We start from the raw sequence: 21,489 nt of genomic DNA, 5'->3' as shown, positions 1-21,489 counted from the left end.
TGAACTAAAATGAGCTGAATAATGACACTATTGTCTTTGGTTCTTTTGAATGTCTCTTCTTCTTCTCTATTTGAATTCCAGAAGTGTAGACACTGCTAAGTGTATAACTGCCCTCCACAGGTCAAAGTTTGAACTAAATTGTCATATACAATATGCTAGTGCAAGTATATAACAATTAGTTCAAACTTTGACCTGTGGAGGGCAGTAATACATTTAGCAGTGTCTACACTGCTGGAATTCTAATAGAGAAGAAGAAGAAGAGAGCTAGTTCAAGATGAGCATTTATGGTTAAAACGTATATAATATTTTTTTATTTTTTAGAAAATGAGCGATGGCTTCTCTAAATAAGACCCTTATTCCTCGTCTGGGATCGTGTAGAACGCTTTGAAGCTGCACTGAAACTGTAATTTTGACCTTCAACCGTTTGGGCTCCATTGAAGTCCACTATATGGAGAAAAATACAGGAATGTTTTCATCAAAAACCTTCATTTCTTTTTGAAGAAGAAAGAAAGACATGAACATCTTGGATGACATGGGGGTGAGTAAATTATCAGGAAATTTTAATTTGAAAGTGAACTAATCCTTTAAGGGAAAATTCCATTTTACCATTTTGCAAACATTAGGAACATTACTTATGAATGTTCTCTGAACATTCTGAAACAAGTTGTAACATTTAAAAAATGTTAGACGAACATCCAACTAAAATGTTTCAGAATAAAAAAAAAAAATAAAAAAAAAAAGTTTAATGAACGATGTATAAATAATGTTTTTGTGCTAATGTTTTAAGAGCATTATTAAAAACTAGATGAGCAAATGTTCTGTTAACGTTACTGGAATAATGTGAGTTCATAACTTTGAGAGAACCTTGTCAGAACCTTTCCTGTAGCTGCAGAGCACTTTTCATAATCAAATCAATTTCTAAAGGACAAAAGAAAAAAGTTAAGCCAACATTTTGGAATTAAAATAGGTAGCAAATGCTTGTTATTTGTCTCTACAATGACTTAAACTAACCCTAATTGGAGAATAATTATTTTGGGGAAGAAACACTTCTCCTTCAAACAGAGTTTCAGTAATATACTTTATGGAAACTACAATTCAAAGACTGTTAAAACGTTAAGCCTAATTTGGTTACAACCAGCAGAGTTCAGGTAATTAAAAACATGAATAAGATAAATGAATGACTGCCCTTTTTCATCTCTGTTCTGTCCTTCTTATTCCATTAAGGTTTTATGGTACCTGCCATTTATTCCCATGTCCCTCATAAATAGCCATTAATAATATGCGTATGAGTGTGTGGGTTTGTGTGGTTAATTGGTTGTTTATGTTCTTGTGGCCAGGCTTGCCTAGAGCTTTTTGATTGTTTTAGTTCTTTCTCAAGAAATCGAAGAGCACACCATGTTATTGCACAGAAATCCTGGCTATATCTCATCATGTAACAAAGTTGTACAAGGGCAAATATCTCAAGGGCAAAAACCAACATGTGATTTTGTTAAATGTCTAAATCGCATCTAAACTTCTAAAATAATGGGTGTTAGGGTAAAAAAGAAAGAAAAATCTCAGCATAGCATTATAATCTATTCATGTTTAAGCACAAAAGTAAAATGTCTCACATCTATAGGTGTCACTGCCAAGACACTCCGGCTCTTCCTCATGTTCTCTGCTGACAGCTGCAGCTCAGAAGTTTCTTCTGTCTCCTGGGACTCTCCACCAGCATACAAATGGACTTCTGCTGTGAACTGTAGCCAGAAGAAAAAAAAAAACATTAGCATAATTCTTCATCAAACCCTCCACTGGGTCAATTTACAAATTAAAAGTCACTTTTTTGATCAGTTTTGATATAAGTTTTTTGTGTTAAGTAACATGAAACTGAAGACAATAAAAACCAAATAAACATCAAATTAGGTCATACTATATCACAAGAAAAGTTCTAAAATATACTATATTTCATATTGATTGAGTTTTCACATTGTAGGTTTGCTCATGTTTACTCAAATAAAAAAACAACAAACTCAAAACAAAAACATCAAACTTTTGTAAACATCAGGATCCAAGAAGTGCAAAATGTATATATTAATGATGATTAACGTATCGGTAACAGTTAAAGGCATCCTTTCGTTGAGTATAATGATTGTTCATCTAAAATGGTATGGAATGGACAGACAGTTTGTTATAGAGTACCTCAGGGATGACGCGTTTTTGTAGGCCAACCGGGAAGTTAGCGGCACACGGGTTCCCTCGATTGAAAGCCTATGCATTTTTCCCATAGACTTTTGGAAAATCGCAGAAAATAAGCTCTGTGTTTAACAAAGGGTTATGACACTTACACGTTTTGTCTATCAAGATAATCTTTACAAGTTAACACAACATTTATAGATTTTGAAGCCTAAATAAAGTCATCAGATATAAAAAGCTAACAGTAGGCTATAAACGGACTACAGCACACCATGGTCGCGGATCAACGTCACCACCACTGTGCGTCCTCAAACTGTATTTAAAAAACAACTTTATTTAAAAACATGCTCGCTGATTATGATCTGCGCTGTTATTAATACTTATCCACTTTTTCATGTGAAATGCTGTCCAAATGTCCTGTTTATCATGATGACGTCTAAAGTCCCCACCAAAGGAAGTAGTCCCTTTTAGCAATTTGTTAGCAACCGCCGATTTTAAGACACAGTAAAAGTTTAAAAAATCACAAGTGGGTTATAACCGGTGTGTTTTATGTCATAGATCAAAACGTGAAAGTATTTAGAGGCTTTGTTAACCACAGACCTTATTTCAGGTGATTTAGCAAAAACCCATTCAAAAAACCCATAGACTTTACGGCGTTGGAACCGGAAGTCCTAAAATGCTAACTCGCTTCCGGGTTTTGCCTATAAAAATGCGTCATCCCTGAGGCACTCTATTAATGGAATCTAAATGGAAAATAGTAAAGAAAAACACCCAGATTTTGGGTTTTCAGTATTTGTACACTGACTGACACCAAACTTATTCTTGTTTGTTTGCATGTGATGGCACCCCTCACAAAAAAGAAGTTCAAGTTCATTTTAGGAAGTATACTTAAGTAATGTTCAGGTATGTTAAGTATACTTTATGAAGTAAGTATACTAATATCAATGTACTAGTAGTAAACTTGTAAATGTACTATTTCAATGCTGCGTAGGACTCATTTGGCCCAGTTTTTAGTATATGAAAGTATATTTTTAAGTGTAGTATAAGTGTAACAGTAGTAAACTTTAAGTGCACAACTAGTTCACAACTAAATTTCTCATTTGTACTGCATCTGTACTACACTAGCAGTTTACTATTTTAATACTTGTAGTATTTAGTACTTGTAGTAATTTTTTTTAGTTTAAGAAAGTACACTTTGAAATGTACTCTCAGTAAACTTCTAGTTTAGTAGTTTTATATGGCAAGTATACTTGTAAGTTTTATGTAGTTAACATAACATACTTATAGTTTACTATTTATAAATTATGTACTTTTAGTATACTACTATGTTCTTATTTAAGTATTATTTTTTATACTTGAAATATACTTTAAACTTTAACTCTTTAAAAAACATTTTATTCTAGCTTCATGCATTCTTTTTTTTTTATCAACACTTGGATGTGGGTAAGTTTCATAATAAACAAAAGCAACATTTTAAACAAAAAGCTGAGAAAATCTTTTTTTATTTTTTTGTCAAAGACGTACAGATCAGATTCAGAACGATGATGGTTCAAGTCAACACCCCAAAGCTCCACAGTCGTCTCCTCTTCATGGGTTGGACATTTCATTCAGTAACGTTAGGCAGTCTTGATTTATATTCTGTTTCATACTTGATGATCGCTTTGTTTTACATTTGCGTAAGCAATCTTCTATCAATTGTTTCTGCTTCTTCTTTACCTGTGTTTTGATCTGAAGATTCTGTACTAGAAGATTTGTAATAGCGCCCCTAACAGCCAAAACATGGATAGCCGGAAAATTCAGTGAATGGCAGGGAAAGTGTAAAGTAGATTTGATGTAAATTCCTAGGTACACTACCAATGGACTAGCCTACACAAAAATTCAGATACTCAAAATTAGGAACATATCTGTTTTGTTTATATTTTCAAACAATGTAAGTTTATAAGACAGTATGTAAAACTATGTGAAAAAGTTGGCTATTCAATCAAGCCAAGTATACTTAGATTACTTAATTATACTATAAAGTATATCTCGATCAAAAGATTGAGTACATGTATAAGTCAAGGATACTTGTGCAATTTTAAGCATATTTCTGAGAAGTACATAAAAAGTAGACAAAGTATATTTTCTTATTTTTAGTTTAAAATAAGTATACTAATAGCACACTTGAATAAACTTCTAAGGCACCTGTCATGTTTCGATACATTGCTTGTAAATCTTACATTGGTGCAAAGTTCTTTAATGTTTGGCACAGTCTGAACCATATCTAAGTGAGCAGCTCGATGCAACAGCACTGGATTGCTCACAGAAATAAGATAATGACACCCATTATAATCAACAGAACTGTGTGAAGAAAGCTTTGCTGATTATTTATTCTATTTTAGGCTCTTTACTGTTGCACAAATGTAAGCAGACCCATCTATTTTTTAAATGTATTCCACATTTTAAAAAATGTGTAAAAGTAATCTGCTTTAAATTAAGTCAGTAACTGTAATCTGACAACATTGAAAATCACAAATTGGGTAACATGTTACGTTATTTCATAACGGAGGAAAAGTAAATGAACTACCTGCCAAGCACCATTTTAGAACTGATTTGTACATGAGCATATACTTTATATATTATATCTTCAGGGCTCAGTTGTTCAAAAAGTTTAATATGGATTGATTTAATTACAGATGCGTGTGCTGGAGAGATGAGGCGAGTACGGAGATCCACAAACACTAGGCTTTAATGATAAATCAAGAGTATAATACAATATAGCACACTATAACACCAGGGACATAACATTAACATAACAGAGAACGGACAGGGAGTGAAGGGAGTGAGTCCATTATAAAGGCAGTGCTGATGAGGAAGCCCTGGTGCAGGTGATCCGTGATGATGGGGAGAAGACGAGGGAAGTGAGTGCAGGTGTGGAGACAGGAGGATCATGGGAAATGGAGTCCGGGAGACAAGGGGACTGTGACATTACCTCCCCCTCCCGGTAGGCGCGACCTCGCGCCGTAGATAGAACAACCGGGAGGGGGGGTGGGCGCCATGGAGGTCTCCAGGGCGGATCCATGAGCCATGGCGGGTCAGAGGCTGAGGGCGGCCACGGCGGGTCAGGGGCCTTGGCAGGCCACGGCGGGTCAGGAGCCTTGGCAGGCCACGGCGGGTCAGGAGCCTTGGAAGGCCACGGAGGGTCAGGAGCCTTGGGCGGCCATGGCGGGTCTGGAGACGTGGGTGACCACTGTGGGTCAGTGTCCGTGAGCGGCCATTGCGGGTCAGTGTCCGTGGGTGGCCACTGCAAGTCAGTGTCCGTGGGCGGCCATTGCGGGTCAATGTCCGTAAAAACCGGCTGGAGCAGAGGGCTCGGTGGCTTGAAGAGGGGTCCAATCCATCCCCTCATACACAATTAAAATCCCCACTGGCACTGGAGTGGGCTCGAAGAAGACTGGAGAATCGGGCTCGAAGGAGACTGGAGAATGCTTGCCCTTCTTCCTCTTCTTTTGCCCTCTGGACTCAGTGGAGGTTTGTGGGTCCAGCAGGACACAAGGGAACAGTTCACTGGAGGGGCATGTGGAGGAAGATGGAGACTGACGAACTGGCCAGGCCGCCCGTGTTTCTGGGGGGACTGGACGAGATAAGCACGGGAAATCTGGAACCTCTTTGACAATGAACTCAGAACCATTTAAATACAAAATCAGATTAATAGTATCGTTTAAGGAAACATAACAGTCAGGTTCATCAAAACGGATTGTGCTCTCGTCCAGTCCGTCCAGAAACAGGGCGTTTAAACGAGCGTCTGACCAATTCGTCAAAAAAGCCAACTCAACAAACTCCTCCACATACCTCTCCAGCGAACGTCCATACTGGAGGAGCCCAACGAGATGGTGGTAATGTAGCTGTGTGTGCAATCAGGATAGCTTATTTTAACTAGCTAGTTCATTTAGCCCCTTAACATTTTACTAGTTTCAGCTAGTTAGTTAAACTTTTCCTGATCTTAGCAAGCTAGTTAACCTTAAACAACTTTAAGCAATCTAGCAAGGTAAAGCTCACTAGTTACATTAGCTAGTTTAATTTAGCTAACTTCATTGCAGATATGAAGGAAAACATGATCCCATTTCATTTTGCACCTGATGTGCACATGTGGTCATTTACATTTTTCCATTAAAGGTGCTCTAAGCGATCCTGGGTGGAGTAACTTCCTGTTGACGTTCGAAGTGTTGTCAAACAAAACGGAGGCTAGCTAGACCCTCCCTGCTATTTAAACAACGTGGCACAGGACGTGAAAATGATAACTGTGTCGGGCTGAAACTAGCAAAAAACACTTGAGTCGCACCTGGCACTGCATTGCGCCAGGTGTATGACAGGGTGGCTATCCCTGCTGGCTCCACAGTGGACTACTACCTGACATTTAAAAATGGCTTTACTTCACCAAAACATAGAATCACAAGAGGACTGAAAGGGCTTGGGACAGCAGTTGGGACAAAACATTTCTTGTTTTTATGTTTTATCGTCTTACATTATCACTGCTCAATTATCTTATTTGGGTTTAATTTTAAAATAGAAATAGAACAAAAAGAATATTGGGTTACCTGCCATTGTTGCATATATAGTAGTTTGTTAATAATATCTGCCTATCCTTGTAGCAGTTTTCTTCAAGCTTGTTTATGTTGGTCAGATGATGATAGTGAATCACAGTTTTCAAACAGTGCCACAACAATGTCTCTTTGGCACTGAGATCAGAAGTCTGACTGGATCACTGTATGACTTTGTGTTCCTGAGCCACACCAGATGGCTCTGTCCCCTGCCTTAGAGATCCCTGTCCAGCTGAAATATTGAACTTTTTCCAAGCATTATTTTTTTAACCAACTAAGGCATGGAAATATTTCTTTTGCCTATAGTACATTTTCCCTCCATACATTTTGCATGCATTCATAATTAAAGATGACCGTATTATGCCCTTTTACAAAGTCTTGATTTAGTTTTTGGGGTCTACTAGAATAGGTTTTCATGCTTGATTGTTCAAAAAAATTCATTTTTCAAAAGTTCATTTTTCACATTCACATTTTACATTATTGCAGCACCTCTTTTCCCAGTCTGTCAGTAATGCTCTGTTTAGTTCCTGTTTCTATGAAGCCCCTCCTTCCAAAAAAGCGCAGTGGGCTCTGATTGGTTGGCTGGGTCAGTGTATTGTGATTGGTCAACCCCTTTGAGAAATGTCTCAGAAATGTCACGCTCCTTACCATAACCGCGGGTTTCAACACCCTACTAATGCAACTCATCCAGGCCCACTTTTTATTCTGCATATGCCTTGGGCAAGAATTATGAGGTATATTGTGACAAGTACTTTCCCAGAAGAAAACTCAAGACTACAATCAAGGCATTTCGGGGAGTTCAGAAACAGTGCTTACTGATAAAGAGAATAACTCTTTTTGGAGTGAACTTTGTGCTTTGTAATTTTCAAAACCTTTTTCATGCTCAAACAGCAACATTACACACTAAAGAAGTTGAAAATGTAAAAACAAACGAAAAATGGGTCCTTTTTAAAAGGCATCTTGTTCAATTCTACATAGTATCAATCATAGTATCAAGTACAATCATAGTATTAAAAACTTAACTTATTGTAAAGCTGGTGTTTACATTTACGATTCTATAAATGTAAAAACACAGCATAAGTGTGATTTACCAGCCTAACACATGGATAAACACTGGAGCAAATATTTATAGCTTCTGCCAAGAGTATCTGATCACCATAGAGTTTGATTGGACACAAAACCTTTGACGTCAATAACAAATGATATGGGAAATGTTTTCTACTCCCTTTTAAAAGATGATAAGTCTATTTACTTTGCTGTCCTAGTTATGTATGATTACTTGGTTTAATGCATTGGATTACATTAGTTGCATTTATGATTATTTTAATTCCTTTTTATCTAAAGCACTTTGTATTACCATTGTGTATGAAATGTGCTATATAAATAAACTTGCCTTGCCTTGCCTCACATGTATTTGGCAGAACTGACCTGACCTATTTTGGGCTGCAACCACATGTAAAATAACAAGGCAAGACGATGGGTTTGAAGCTACTCCTAAGATAAGTCTTATAAATGCAATATCACATGAGCAAAAGCACAGCTGATATATGGCCATAACACACTCCTGCAAGTTTAAGCAAGGAAAAACAAAGGAGCGTAACAAAGACTCTCTTGTGAGTTGTACTTACTTGCCATTGCTAGTTCAACAGATGATTCAGAGCCTCCGTTACTAATTCAAAAGTGTCTAGTTAGAATTAGCAATGACGCCTTAGGTCATTGCAGATACAAGAAGTTACTGGAGTAACAAGAAGGCGGCATGATTGTGTTATACTGCTTTTTATACAACAGACACACTATTGCTAGTTACAGAGCTTCATCTGTTTTTGCTCCGCCAACAAAACAGCTCCAAATGAAGCTGCAGCAGAACCTTGACACCAGGTCAGTGTTTTTGTACAAATCAAGTGAATGATTCAATGACTAATTCAAAGTTTATTGTTTCATTCCTGAATGAATCAGTATTTTTTAAAGAGTTGGTTGAATGAATGATTCAATGACTCATTCATAAACACATCTACTGATGTAACAATTTAAGAATGACTCACTGAAAAAATCCCAACTACACAGACTGGCAGTCTGTCAGCAGTGCACAAACACAGACAAGTGGAATGATACAAACAGTGAAAAGTTCCAGCTTTTGGCATTGTGAATGACTTAACTGAATGGAGAAATATAAAACTATTGATTTAAAGATGTTGAATATATATATATATATGATATATATATATATGATGTATATATATATGATATATATATATACATACACAGTACAGTCCAAAAGTTTGGAACCACTAAGATTTTTAATGTTTTTAAAAGAAGTTTCGTCTGCTCACCAAGGCTACATTTATTTAATTAAAAATACAGTAAAAACAGTAATATTGTGAAATATTATTACAATTTGAGCAGACGAAACTTCTGTATATATATATATATATATATATATAGAGAGAGAGAGAGAGAGAGAGAGAGAGAGAAATAGTTTGAGAGCATAGGGAGACTGATTACGTCATTCGCAGCTCTGACAGGATTTGTTCATCACAATTCTCTGATTGGAAGAGATTTTTCTGCAGAATCATGGTAATGTAGTTTTTCACCAAGAATTCAGATGGTAAAAACATAATTAAAAAAAAATAATAATAATGCAAGCTGATGGCTTCAACAAAAGTATATAGCTTAAGAACCTTGTAGCTCTCAGCAGGTTTGTCTTTAATGGTTTATAAGGTGCTGTTGAAAATAAATTCCTCTACTGAGAAAATGAACATTTTTACGTCCAGAATGTGACTGTCCCGACACTGGAACTAACTGTTGTGTAAAACAGCAATAAAGTCCTGATATGTCTCCTTTCCACATGTGGTTTATTAAATGTCTAAAGCAGTGGTTCTCAAACTTCAATAAAATAATATTTCTAAAATATTTAAAAAATATCTATATTTCAAAGCTTTGGCATTACTAGGAAATTGTATAGCCTATTTATTTTAGACATGCCCATGGAATTGCTGGTATGTAATTTTTTTGACTGTACTAAACCACAAAATTACCATAATATGTTAGCAGAGATTTAGGAAACATGCTAAGTTCACATACAGTTATTCTATTTGAAATGTGTGTTCCATGCCGGACTGTCTGTTTTTGTTTTGGTCTATGTGATCTCGCCCATTGCCAATTTACCCAATAGTATTTTGACACTCTGGGTTGCCATTTGGCAGAAAACACAGGGTATTGTAGCCACGGAAGCCAGAAAACAAACTAGGTCAGAGATCGCAGATTCTACTCGACCTAAAAAGCCTCGGCTTTCTTCTAAAAAGCTCTGTCCAGAGGCATATTAAAGGGGTGGTTGATTATGATTTAACTTTTTTAACTTTAGTTAGTGTGTAATGTTGCTGTTTGAGCATAAACAATGTCTGCAAAGTTACAAAGCTCAAAATTCAATGCAAACAAAGTTATTTTCTTTTACAGAAATTGCTTTTTAAGGACTACAACAAATGGCTGGTAGGGACTACAATGAGCTTCTTCCCTAAAATTTACATAAACCCTGCCCCTGAGAACACACAACAAAGATGGTGAGGCCATGTTGGGGTGCTTTAGAGAAGAGGAAGAGTTGTTGCTGCCATGCCGTCATTTTATGACGAACTGCTTCACAAACGAGGGTCAATCCAATGCTGGATTTGCACAAAAGATTAACATGATGGCACATGAGTTGAATCAACTCCACAGCAACTACATAAATTTACCCATTAACCGCTCAGAAACATCCAGATGCATTCTAAAAATTAGTAACTTCTTGAGTCTCTCCATCAGTGTCCAAATCCGATTTGAACAATGTAAGGCTGAACACCGTTACTGACCATCATCATTTTGGCTGCGTGAGATTCTCCAGCTTTGTTGTTGAGCAACCAAAGCGCAAGCTGTTAAAGCTCCACTCGCTTCTGGAAAGGGGGCCTACATGAAAAATTATGTATTTTTGCTCACAACCAAATAGGGGCAAATTTGACAAGCTATAATAAATGATCTGTGGGGTATTTTGAACTGAAACTTTACAGACACATTCTGGGGACACCAGAGACATATATTATATCTTGTAAAAGGGGCATCATAGGTCCCCTTTAAAACATGGAGGGGGTGGGAGAAACAAACCTCTCCAATGTTTTGAATTTGGACTGCAGTACCCTTTTCAAACACTAGCTGTCAATATTCCATACTGCATCTTTAAGAGTTTAGCAATTTACATAACTTTTCCAGGTCTAAAAATCACACTTTTTAAATTAGGCTTGAAACCCTAAAAGTATCCAGATATGAACCATTCTTCAATGGGGTGAAAGATTATTTTAATACTCGTTTTTTTTTTTAATCTTGAGGTCCCTTTGGACGTTTGCTTGAATGCCTCTGGTTTAATCCAGATAGTTACAGTATACAGTATTTCATTATATTGAGTGGTTGACCAAACCTTTCACAAGTGAATTGACATGGTTTTTCTACATTTCATGTGTATCACTACCATTTCAATTGGAAAATCAGGGTTTCATAGTACTGACGGCCTAAATCATCAGTGATAAAACTGTTTGCCTTTTATTTGCCTTTCCACCCAAATAAAGTACTTGTAGTTTAAGGTCGGGGAGATAAATAATAATGTCTTGATGGATTCTGCCTCACTTTCATGCAGTTTTTATGCAGAAGGTGAAAAATGATTGCATGGCCCCTTATGCAGAACCTTGATGAGGCAATTTACATTTCAGGTCCACACTTTCTTATTTTTCTTTTTTCCCCCTCGTCTTTCTCTTATTTGGTGGAGGTACTCAATTTGTTGGACAGATTTCCTAAGATAAGATTTGAGTTTATGCAAAATTACAACCTAGGGTGATGGATTCAATTAGGTGGAAATTTATTTTACATCTAGTTTATAACAGCAGGTATGAACTGTAATCATGTAAGGGGAAAGGTGTGAACAGGTAAGCTGGGATATGATTATCTATATTTTACATTTTAATATCTATTTCTCCAGCCACCATAGGACTGAATACAACATTAAATATAAAGCCATCAGAACTGGTCGTGCTGGCCGATATTGCTAACACAACATGTTTGTAATGTTTTGATTTCACTTTAAGCAGTACAGTTGCCTTGTCTTATAAAATCCATAGCTGGGCACCAAAAGTGCACATTTCATGTTCCGTATTCCTGACAAACAGACGTGTATTGTTTATTGAGTGAGACGTCAGACACAATATGTTATCTGAGCTGAAACAAAGACTCCATGGTGCTCACCAGCTCCACAATCTTATTACCAGAACCAGCGCTTGTTTATATCCACATGGTGTAGCCACAATGACGTTCCTGTCCCACCACTGACCTGAATAAAAACATGGTTATGATAACTTGGTTGATAAAATAATGTGTCCTAGCATTAATGTTTATTTAATGAAAGCAAAATATTTACAGATCATGTAGGGTCTCAGAGACTTGTGACTTCTTCAATTGGATCTATTTATTTTTGTTCTGCCAACCATTTCAAATTCAGTCAAGCTCTGAGAAGCAGGGTTTTTAATTTCCAAAACAATTACCAGCATTAAATGACTGTGAAAATGACAATGACAATGCAAACTGGCTCTTTTTTTTTTTTTAATGGATTGCGAGTTACACTGAACCCTGTAAACGTGATGGGGTAGCGTGATGTGATGTGTTTTTGTAAGAAAAATATCCATATTTAACCAATTATAAAGTAAAATATCTAGCTTCCGCCAGACCGCCTTCCGTATTCAACTTGCGTAGAAAGTGTAAAGCCTTACACTACGTCCTACGCCTTCCGTATTCAACTTACAAAACAAGCCTAAGTGATGCGATGTTATCACAGTTTTGTGAGGTACATTTGTGCTCAAACGCTCCCTACAAAGTCATTCTGGATAACTTAAAGTCCCCCTGTAGTCAATTATTTTATCCCTTAAAACTCATCTTTGATCATCAAAATGACATATTTAAACACTTTTCACTTTTAGTATACGCGCATCACTGAATATGCAAATTAGCCCCGCCTCCACTCACGCCAGCTCAGAGATTAACACGCTTAACTTACTGAGGTAAACGCAGCACAATGGTATTGCTCTTTACAACATTGGACACATTACGGTAATTAATATGATTAGCCTTTTGCTATTTTTAGCTGTCAAACAGCTAAAAATGTGTTGATACAAATATAACAAACCATGTTCCCGATCATCATCTCAGAGTCAGACAGCTTCCTTCTAACAATCAGTATCCTTACAAACGCTTTGAACAACTCAGAACGTCAGTAGAGAAAGGCATATAGTTCATCATAACATCGTAATATACGTCATACAAATGCCATATTGATAAATCTACACAATTTTTAATATCAACAGAAAAATGTATTGGTATAACCTGGCTTCTCTCAAGACTCCCCTGCTAGTTCGCTGTTAATGATATGCTAAAGCCAGCCGGCACATTGACGTGATTGGTTGCAAGGTAGTTTGTGATATCACAGACACCAGTGATTTCAAATTGCGGGTTTGAGACTGTCTTTTTTTTTTTTTTTTTAAGGAGAAAATACTCAGCACTGGCGTTGACATGAATTTGCACATGGTTTGTCTCAAAGCATATTGAAAACACCACATTGACATATAAATAACATGAAAAACTTGATTTTCACCACAGGGGGTCTTTAAGGCTGTGAAGCAACACTGTAAAAAATGAATGTGATTTTAACGGTAAAATACTGTAAAAACGTACAGTAAACAGTAAGTTCCCGTATTATATACAGAGAAAAACTGTAAAAGCTCTAACCAGATATTCATGCAATTTTCACAGTAAAATGCTGTAAATTTTACGATTTTTATAAGTAAAAAAGACAAAATCAATGTGTAATTTACAGTCAAAATCTGTAAACTGATGTTCCCACAATTCCCTGTGTGACACTCCACATTTGAAAGTATTTTGTTTAAAAAATCATGTTTCTTAATAGTTTTTGTTATCAGTTATGTACATATATGTGCATAGGGTTTTATGTTACATATTCTGTTGTTTAATAAAAGTTTATTGCATTATTTAAGTATTGTGGGTTACCATGATGGTGTTTTGCGTTTGCGTGAATGACTCTTTGCACCTTCTTTATAATAGTAAATTCTTCAGCTAGTGGAAAAGCTACTTGTGATGAACTCTGATTCTTCACGTGGCTTTCTCTTTTACCACCGGCATTATTATGGTGGTTGTCAGTATAGGTACAAAACAGATTTTAGTTGTAGTGTGCATTGTTGAATTTATTGGTTTATATTCAAATTTTCTTAAATTACAGTTTTATACTGTAAAATTTATAGTTTGTTCTGTAAATGCATTTACAGTTTTTCTGTATTTTTCACAAAATTATTCTGGCAACCACAGCTGCCAAAATTATTTTGTAAAAACTACAGAATTTTTTTTACAGTGAACAAGTCAGCTGCCTTGGATGCAGCCTGCCTTTACAGTGGGGATCGAAAGTTTGGGAACCCCTTTCAGAATCTGTGAAAATGTGAAAATTTTTAACAAAACAAGAGAGACCATACAAAATGCATGTTATTTTTTGCTTAGTACTGTCCTGAGTAAGATATTTTACATAAATGATGTTTACATATAGTCCACAAGACAAAAAAATAGCTGAATTTATTAAAAGAACCCCATTCAAAAGTTTGGGAACCCTTGGATCTTAATACTGTGTGTGGTTACCTGATGATCCACGACTGTTTTTATGTTTTGTGATGGTTGTTCATGAGTCTCTTGTTTGTTCTGAGCAGTTAAACTGAGCTCCGTTCTTCAGAAAAAATCCTCCAGCTCCTGCATTCACTGATGCTCCAGAAGGAAACACGATGCATTAAGATCTGGGGGGTGAAAACTTTTTGAATTTGAAGATCAAGGTAAATTGTACTTAATTTTTCTTCTGGGGAAAATCTTCTGTTGCTTCCAATGGGCAGTACTAAATGAAAAAAATATATATTTCAACAAAAATAGAAAAATGTGGACATCTTCATCCTGTTCAAAAGTTTTCACCCACCAGATCTTAATGCATCGTGTTTCCTTCTGGAGCATCAGTGAATGTTTGAACCTTTTTTAATAGTTGTGTTTGAGTCCCTCAGTTGTCCTCAGCATGAAAAGATGAATCTCAAAATCATTCAGTCACTGCTGGAAAGGGTTCAAATATGCAAAAGATGCTGGAAAACTGAAGAATCTGCAGGAGCTGGAGGATTTTTCTGAAGAACAGAGCTCAGTTTAACTGCTCAGGACAAACAAGAGACTCATGAACAACCATCACAAAACAAAAAAACAGTCATGGATCATCAGGTAACCACACACAGTATTGAGAATCAATGGTTCACATACTTATGAATGGGGTTATTTTAATAAATTCAGCTATTTTTTTGTCTTGTGGACTATATGTAAACATCTTTTATGTAAAATATCTTACTCAGGACAGTACTAAACAAAAAATAACATGCATTTTGTATGATCTCTCTTGTTTTGTTAAAAATTTTCACATTTTCACAGATACTGAAAGGGGTTCCCAAACTTTCGATCCCCACTGTATATGGTGTATGTGTACAACTCTCTACTAGAGTATGTGTCCGATTGTTATTTTAGCTCAACCATTTGGCTGCTGAATAAAAATCGTTTCATATTTGTGATGACTACAGACTAACATTGTGTCAACAATAAAACTATTTTATGTAAATCTGTTTTTGTTTATTTATTTTGTTCTCCATATAACCACCATTTAAAAGTGTGGGTCAGTAATATTTTTAATTAATACTTTTATTCAGCAAGGATGCATTAAATTGCATTAAATTAAAAAAAAGTTTAATGTTACAAAAAAAATCTATTTTAAATTTCTGAAATCAGAGTTGCTAAACTTTCTATATGATTTCAACATTAAAAATAATAAGAAATGTTTCTTGAGCAGCAATTCAGCATATTAGAAGATGCCTGAAGGATCATGTGACACTGAAAGACTGGAGTAATGATGCTGAAAATTTAGCTTTGAATCATCACAGGAATAAATTAAATTTTAAAATAGAAAAAATTTAAAGGTGCAGTGTGTAAATTTTAGCGGCATCTAGCAGTGAGGTTGCGAACTGCAACTAACGGTGCATGCCCCTCGCACCCCTCCCTTTCGGAGAAGCTACGGTGGCCGTCTGGCTGACATGTCGTCGTCTGAGAGAGCAGAGAGTAGCCTGTGTGAAGCAATGAGGTTTCTACTTCTAACAAAGAACGGTCTCTGCTTCTAATAAACCAGACGACTACTACTACTACTACTACTTCTTCTTTGTGCGTATTCAACGTAGTGACGATGCAAGCTGCCACAAAAACATAAACGATTTAGAAGAACAACAACATAGTGACGAAACGCGCTCTGTAGAGTGTTTGTCCATTTAGGGCGGCTGTAGAATCATGCCAGCGCATAACAGCGACTTGACATAGAGGGGGACCCACGGTGTATGTAGATAGAAATGGCTTATTCTAAGCTAATAAAAACATAACAGTTCATTATGTAAGGTCTTTATGCACCATATTGCATTTCTGTCAATAGATCCTCCCAAATTTTACACATTACACCTTTAATTTAAATTACAATATTTCACACTTTTTCTGTTTAATTGTATTTTTTACTGTATCAAATAAATGCATCCTTGGTGAACATGAGACTTCTTTCAAAAATATTTAAAAATCTTACCGACACCAAACTTTTGAACTGTATAGTTAACTATGCAGTAATACCTTCTGATTGCTTGTGATTATGTTAAGCAGCATTTCCCTAACAAAAAAAAAAAAAAAAAGCAATAATCCCAATTGTGGGGTGGGGGTGGTAAAGGATATAAATAATTTTAAATAATTGAAATAATTCTTTTTTTCTATTTTAATATATTTTAAAATGTTTTTTAACAATGTATTTTTACTTTATTTTTCCCCACAAAAACATGTTTGAGATTTGTTTTCAATACCAACATGGACCCCCTGTTGAATCCCCTGACTAAGTGTAATATCCTGTGGGCAAGCAGATTAGCTGTTGTCTCTCACTGGCCTGTACAATCATTTGCTCTGTGCTGTAAACAATCTCTGGACAACACAATGTCACGCTATGCGATGTGTACTCATTAATGTACTCACTACAATGCTCAGTATAATTATTTAACATCACTGTCTATGTGAACTATACAATTCACTGGCATGCTGCAACAAACTCATTGCAAAACAAACAGCCTCTGGGGTTGCCAACTTGCCAAGTCTTTGTTTCTCTATCTACATTAATAGCTTTGATTTGTTCCATGTCACAATTGATTCAGCAGTTATGTAAGAATTATATAATTACATGTAAGAAACAGACAGTCATCATGTAACACCTAGTAAAACAAATTGGAGAATGATAGCTCAACACTGCACAATGTTTATACATAAACATCAGACAATTAGATCTCAAAAACACGTCCCAGTTATTATTTGATTGGGGCGCACACAGATGGCTGGGTTTTTTTTAATGGTCTCACCTCAAGAGGGCACAACACTTTCCACAGAACATTTCACTTTCCAACTGGTTATTTATTTAGAGGTGGAACCAATATCTAACGTTCTAAGAACATTCTTTTTAGGTTTTTTAGAACCATAAACTAACATTCCCAAAACATTTTGAGGACCAAAATTTGTTGTGTTTTCATCAGTCCTGAAAACAAAATGTATAACAAGGGCATATGAGCTGTTCCCTTAATGTTCATGTATACAGTAGTTCCCATTTGGTTATTTTTAATAAAATATCTAACTTTCAAGGAATGTTGCTTTTCCGTTTTATTGTTAGAACAAAAAACTAACACGTTGTGCAGAACAAGGCTGTTATTTTCGTTTGCATCGATCTTGTCTGAAAAAAGTACAGCAAGGTCATGTGAGCTGTTCTTTTTTAATTGGTATGATGTCTAAGATCAGATCCAGTATGCAGTACTTGTAATGATGTCCACTAGGCCTACTTTTAATGAATGGCAGAATACAGTATTGAACAATGTACAAGATGTATGTCAGGGTAAGAGACGGAGAGACAGAGCTGGAGAAAATGAGGATGGGAGCTGTATGAGGCTGGTGAGGAGAAGACCGCGTGGTGTGAGATGCATTTCATTTGTCCTATTAGGTTTCAATGTGGCACCAAATACTAGACCTATCTCCTGAAAATAAAACGTCAATAGGAAATTCCAAGAGTCAACAGGAATTATTATTCAAGGCTGCATTCCTACATCATAGAATTTTTTCATATAGAGTAAGTCGTCACAAAGAAAGGCTATTCTCAATGTAACTGTTTGAAAGTGAACATTAAAGGATTAGTTCACTTTCAAATTAAAATTTCCTGATCATTTACTCACCCCCATGTCAACCAAGATGTTCAGGTCTTTCTTTCTTCAGTCAAAAAGAAATTAAGGTTTTTGATGAAAACATTCCAGGATTTTTCTCCATATAGCCTAGTGGACTTCAATGGAGTAAAAATGGTTGAAGGTCAAAATTACAGTTTACAGCGATCTTATCTAGAGAAACCATCACTCATTTTCTAAAAAAAATATAAAATTTTATACGTTTTAACCATAAATGCTCATTCTTGAACTAGCTCTCTTCTTCTTCTCTATTTGAATTCCAGCAGTGTAGACACTGCTAAGTGTATTACTGCCCTCCACAGGTCAAAGTTTGAACTAAATTTTCATATACAATATGCTACTGCAAGTATATAACAATTAGTTCAAACTTTAACCTGTGGAGGGCAGTAATACACTTCACAGTGTCTACACTGCCGGAAACCTAATAGAGAAGAAGAGAGCTAGTTCAAGATGAGCATTTATTATTAAAATGTATATGTTTTTTTTGTTTTTTTGTTTTTTTGTTGTTGTTTTTTTTAGAAAATGAGCGATGGTTTCTCTAGATAAGACCCTTAATTCCTCAGCTGGGATCATGTAGAACGCTTTGAAGCTGCACTGAAACTGTAATTTTGACCTTCAACCATTTGGGCTCCATTGAAGTCCACTATATGGAGAAAAATCCTGGAATGTTTTCATCAAAAATTAATATCTTTTCGACTGAAGAAAGAAAGACTTGAACATCTTGGATGACATGGGGGTGAGTAAATTATCAGGAAATTTTATTTTGAAAGTGAACTAATCCTTTAAAGCCCAAGTGGAGTCAATAAATCAAGTTGTCTCTATATGTTGAACTACATGAAAAAGTTGATTCTTGAAGGAATGGTAGTAATATCAAGTAAAGTAATGTGGTATACCTTTAAGAACGATATAACATTTAACCATATTCCTCCATAATACAGATGATATTATAAGAGATGAATGAATGAACCACGTTGCCTCATTGTGCATTTATTACCACGCAGTTATATTAGTCTGATAGCACGTCCATGAAATTTGTATAACGTCAATTAATATTCATGAGATTGTATGATGAGCTATCACACTTTTCCCACAGCAGAACTGCGAAAAGGTATCTGCCAATGAAGTTCATCAAGTTAATTAAGATAATTCACAAGCCTATGGTCCTAAACATTGGAAAAAGAGTTGTGTTTAAGGATAAAACAACCCTATGTTAGTTAAAATATTCAATAACATGACGTCTCCATTGAAAAACACCTTAACGATTCACTGACAGCCTGCGCGTACCTTGTGCATCGTTTGAACAGGTCTACTTCATTAGACCAAACGAGATGAACTTCAAATAGTACAGCTAGGCAGATATTTAGTCATTTGACTGAATTGTATCGGTACTTTAACAGATCACTGTTACATCGGCTACATGAATCATCATACGCGCGAACTACGATGACAACACGTTAACAGATGCAAGTAGCAACTTACATCAGCCTACACAGTCACGATATTCGAGAGGCGATTCAAGTCCTGAGTCAAATGCTTAGAAAGCGACAATATAATGTTCTGCTTTGTCAATGAAGTGCACGAACTAGTGCACGGTTGCATCGTTGTATGCAACGAACAATAGCCCGCGAGACCGAGAGACCCGTGCAAACTTACCTTATATGCATGCGCTGTCGTTTCGAGATGATAGTCGCAGATGAACGAATAAAATCGGCGTGAGAGCAAATATAACAGACCTTTCCGTAAACCCCTCCTATCCTATTGGAAGTGGTCACCCATCACCAGCGGATGGGACAACCCTCCTCCTCCCCATCCTCCTCCTCTCTGGGACTCTGGCATTGACGGTTTTGCTGTGATCCTCCTGACACCCCTATTCCCTCCAATTGAACGATAATGGAGAAGATGAAAGAAACCAGAAAACAAAGAATCACGACAAGACATTAAAGGAGACTGCGGATTCTATCTATCTATCTATCTATCTATCTATCTATCTATCTATCTATCTATCTATCTATCTATCTATCTATCTATCTATCTATCTATCTACTGTATCTATGGTCTGTTTACACCTTGTCTCTTCATGCGTTTCATCTGATCAGATAGCTATCCAAATCCGATCATGAAAACACCAGGGACCTATACCATGGCTAGTCAGATATGTTTCAGTTTAATTTGTACCATCTTGGGTTTTAGGCACCATGAAAGTGGTTTTAGCAGTGTTCATCGCCATTGTAACTTAACGCTCCATGGCTAACCTGCTCCAGGACAGCTTATGTTCTGAGTAAGAGATCTCAAACTGAAACTGGACCAAGAAGCTGTGACACATCTCTGACACAATAAAAACACTCCCTCAGTTTCTCACTACATAGTAAAAGATTTCATTATGAACCTTCTAAGAAACGTGTATTTGCTTAAGAAAATAGCTTAAAATAACAGTTAAATTGGATTAAAAGTGTCTATTAAAACGTGTTGTCATGTTTGCTTGATCTTCCATAGAGCATTCACCTGTATATATACAGCCACTGTACACTAAGTTGCCTTATATGTTGTGTTTGAGACACATCACTAAACTTATAAGAAAAAAAATCAGCCAAACCATCTGCAATGTCTCAGAGGGTCCAGCACAAGGTCAGTGTTACCTGTTGAGTAATTATCAAATGAAATTTAAAAAAAAAAAAAAAATGAGTAAAATTTGGTGAATGAATGAAATAAATAAATCAGAAGATCACGGGGCTGTTTCCAGGCAACGGTTGTGAGGTATGAGATTCATGGCCACTGGAGGGCCCTTTCCTAACCCACAACTACCGTTTTTAGAAGAACTATCCTGTATCTCTCCAGTGTCTTGGAATTATGAGTATTATGATTTATGAAAACTGATTCCTGAATGATTTTTTTTCTTCTGGAGGCATGAATGCACGTGACTACGCATACAGATATTCATTGATGTTTTCTGAAAGTAAACGTCTCCTATGAATGACGCTGTTGTATTTCAAATGCTTGTCAGATTGACAATCCTGCATTTATTTCCCTCTTTAATTAGGACGTGTGCCATTAGAACATTATTTTTAAGGCATCAATATTTGAAAACCTGCACCAAATGCATGAATATATTATAAAATGTTTCTTATCTCCTTTAGGACACCTCTGAAGACAGTCTTCCTCCTCTTTAATTATCATCATTCAGTCTGGCCGCTTTGATCGCGCTTAAAATAGAGCAGAACTCCCCAGGGGAGGTCATTACCGTGTGGCACCGCTGCCGTAAGGGCCACTGTCTGCGGACCAGTCATTTACTTATTTGAATCAGAGCACAAGAGAAGAGCGCAGAGAAAGACACAACTCAGCAGGATGGCTGTCTTCCT

The 21,489-nt window shown here is 36.3% G+C and overlaps 1 protein-coding gene across 2 annotated transcripts in view; it reads right to left on the bottom strand.

Moving 5' to 3' along the window:
• pde4bb (phosphodiesterase 4B, cAMP-specific b) overlaps positions 1-19,937 on the bottom strand; it is a 74,018-nt gene extending 54,081 nt beyond the window's left edge. Inside the window, exons 1-2 of one of the 2 annotated variants that reach the window (XM_048162598.1) lie at positions 19,787-19,937; positions 1,611-1,736 (exon numbers count right to left, since the gene is read on the bottom strand). In XM_048162598.1, coding sequence (XP_048018555.1) covers positions 1,611-1,652 — 42 coding nt within the window. In that variant the 5' untranslated portion in view covers positions 1,653-1,736; positions 19,787-19,937. The remainder of the gene's footprint in view (positions 1-1,610; positions 1,737-19,786) is intronic. The other variant, XM_048162600.1, reaches the window with a different exon arrangement.
• Between the last annotated feature and the right edge of the window lie 1,552 nt (positions 19,938-21,489).

Source organism: Megalobrama amblycephala, linkage group LG17, assembly GCF_018812025.1.
Source record: "Megalobrama amblycephala isolate DHTTF-2021 linkage group LG17, ASM1881202v1, whole genome shotgun sequence".
NCBI lineage: Eukaryota > Metazoa > Chordata > Actinopteri > Cypriniformes > Xenocyprididae > Megalobrama > Megalobrama amblycephala.
The sequence above is the reverse complement of the archived record's forward strand: the minus strand, read 5'-3'. Positions and strand labels throughout refer to the sequence as shown.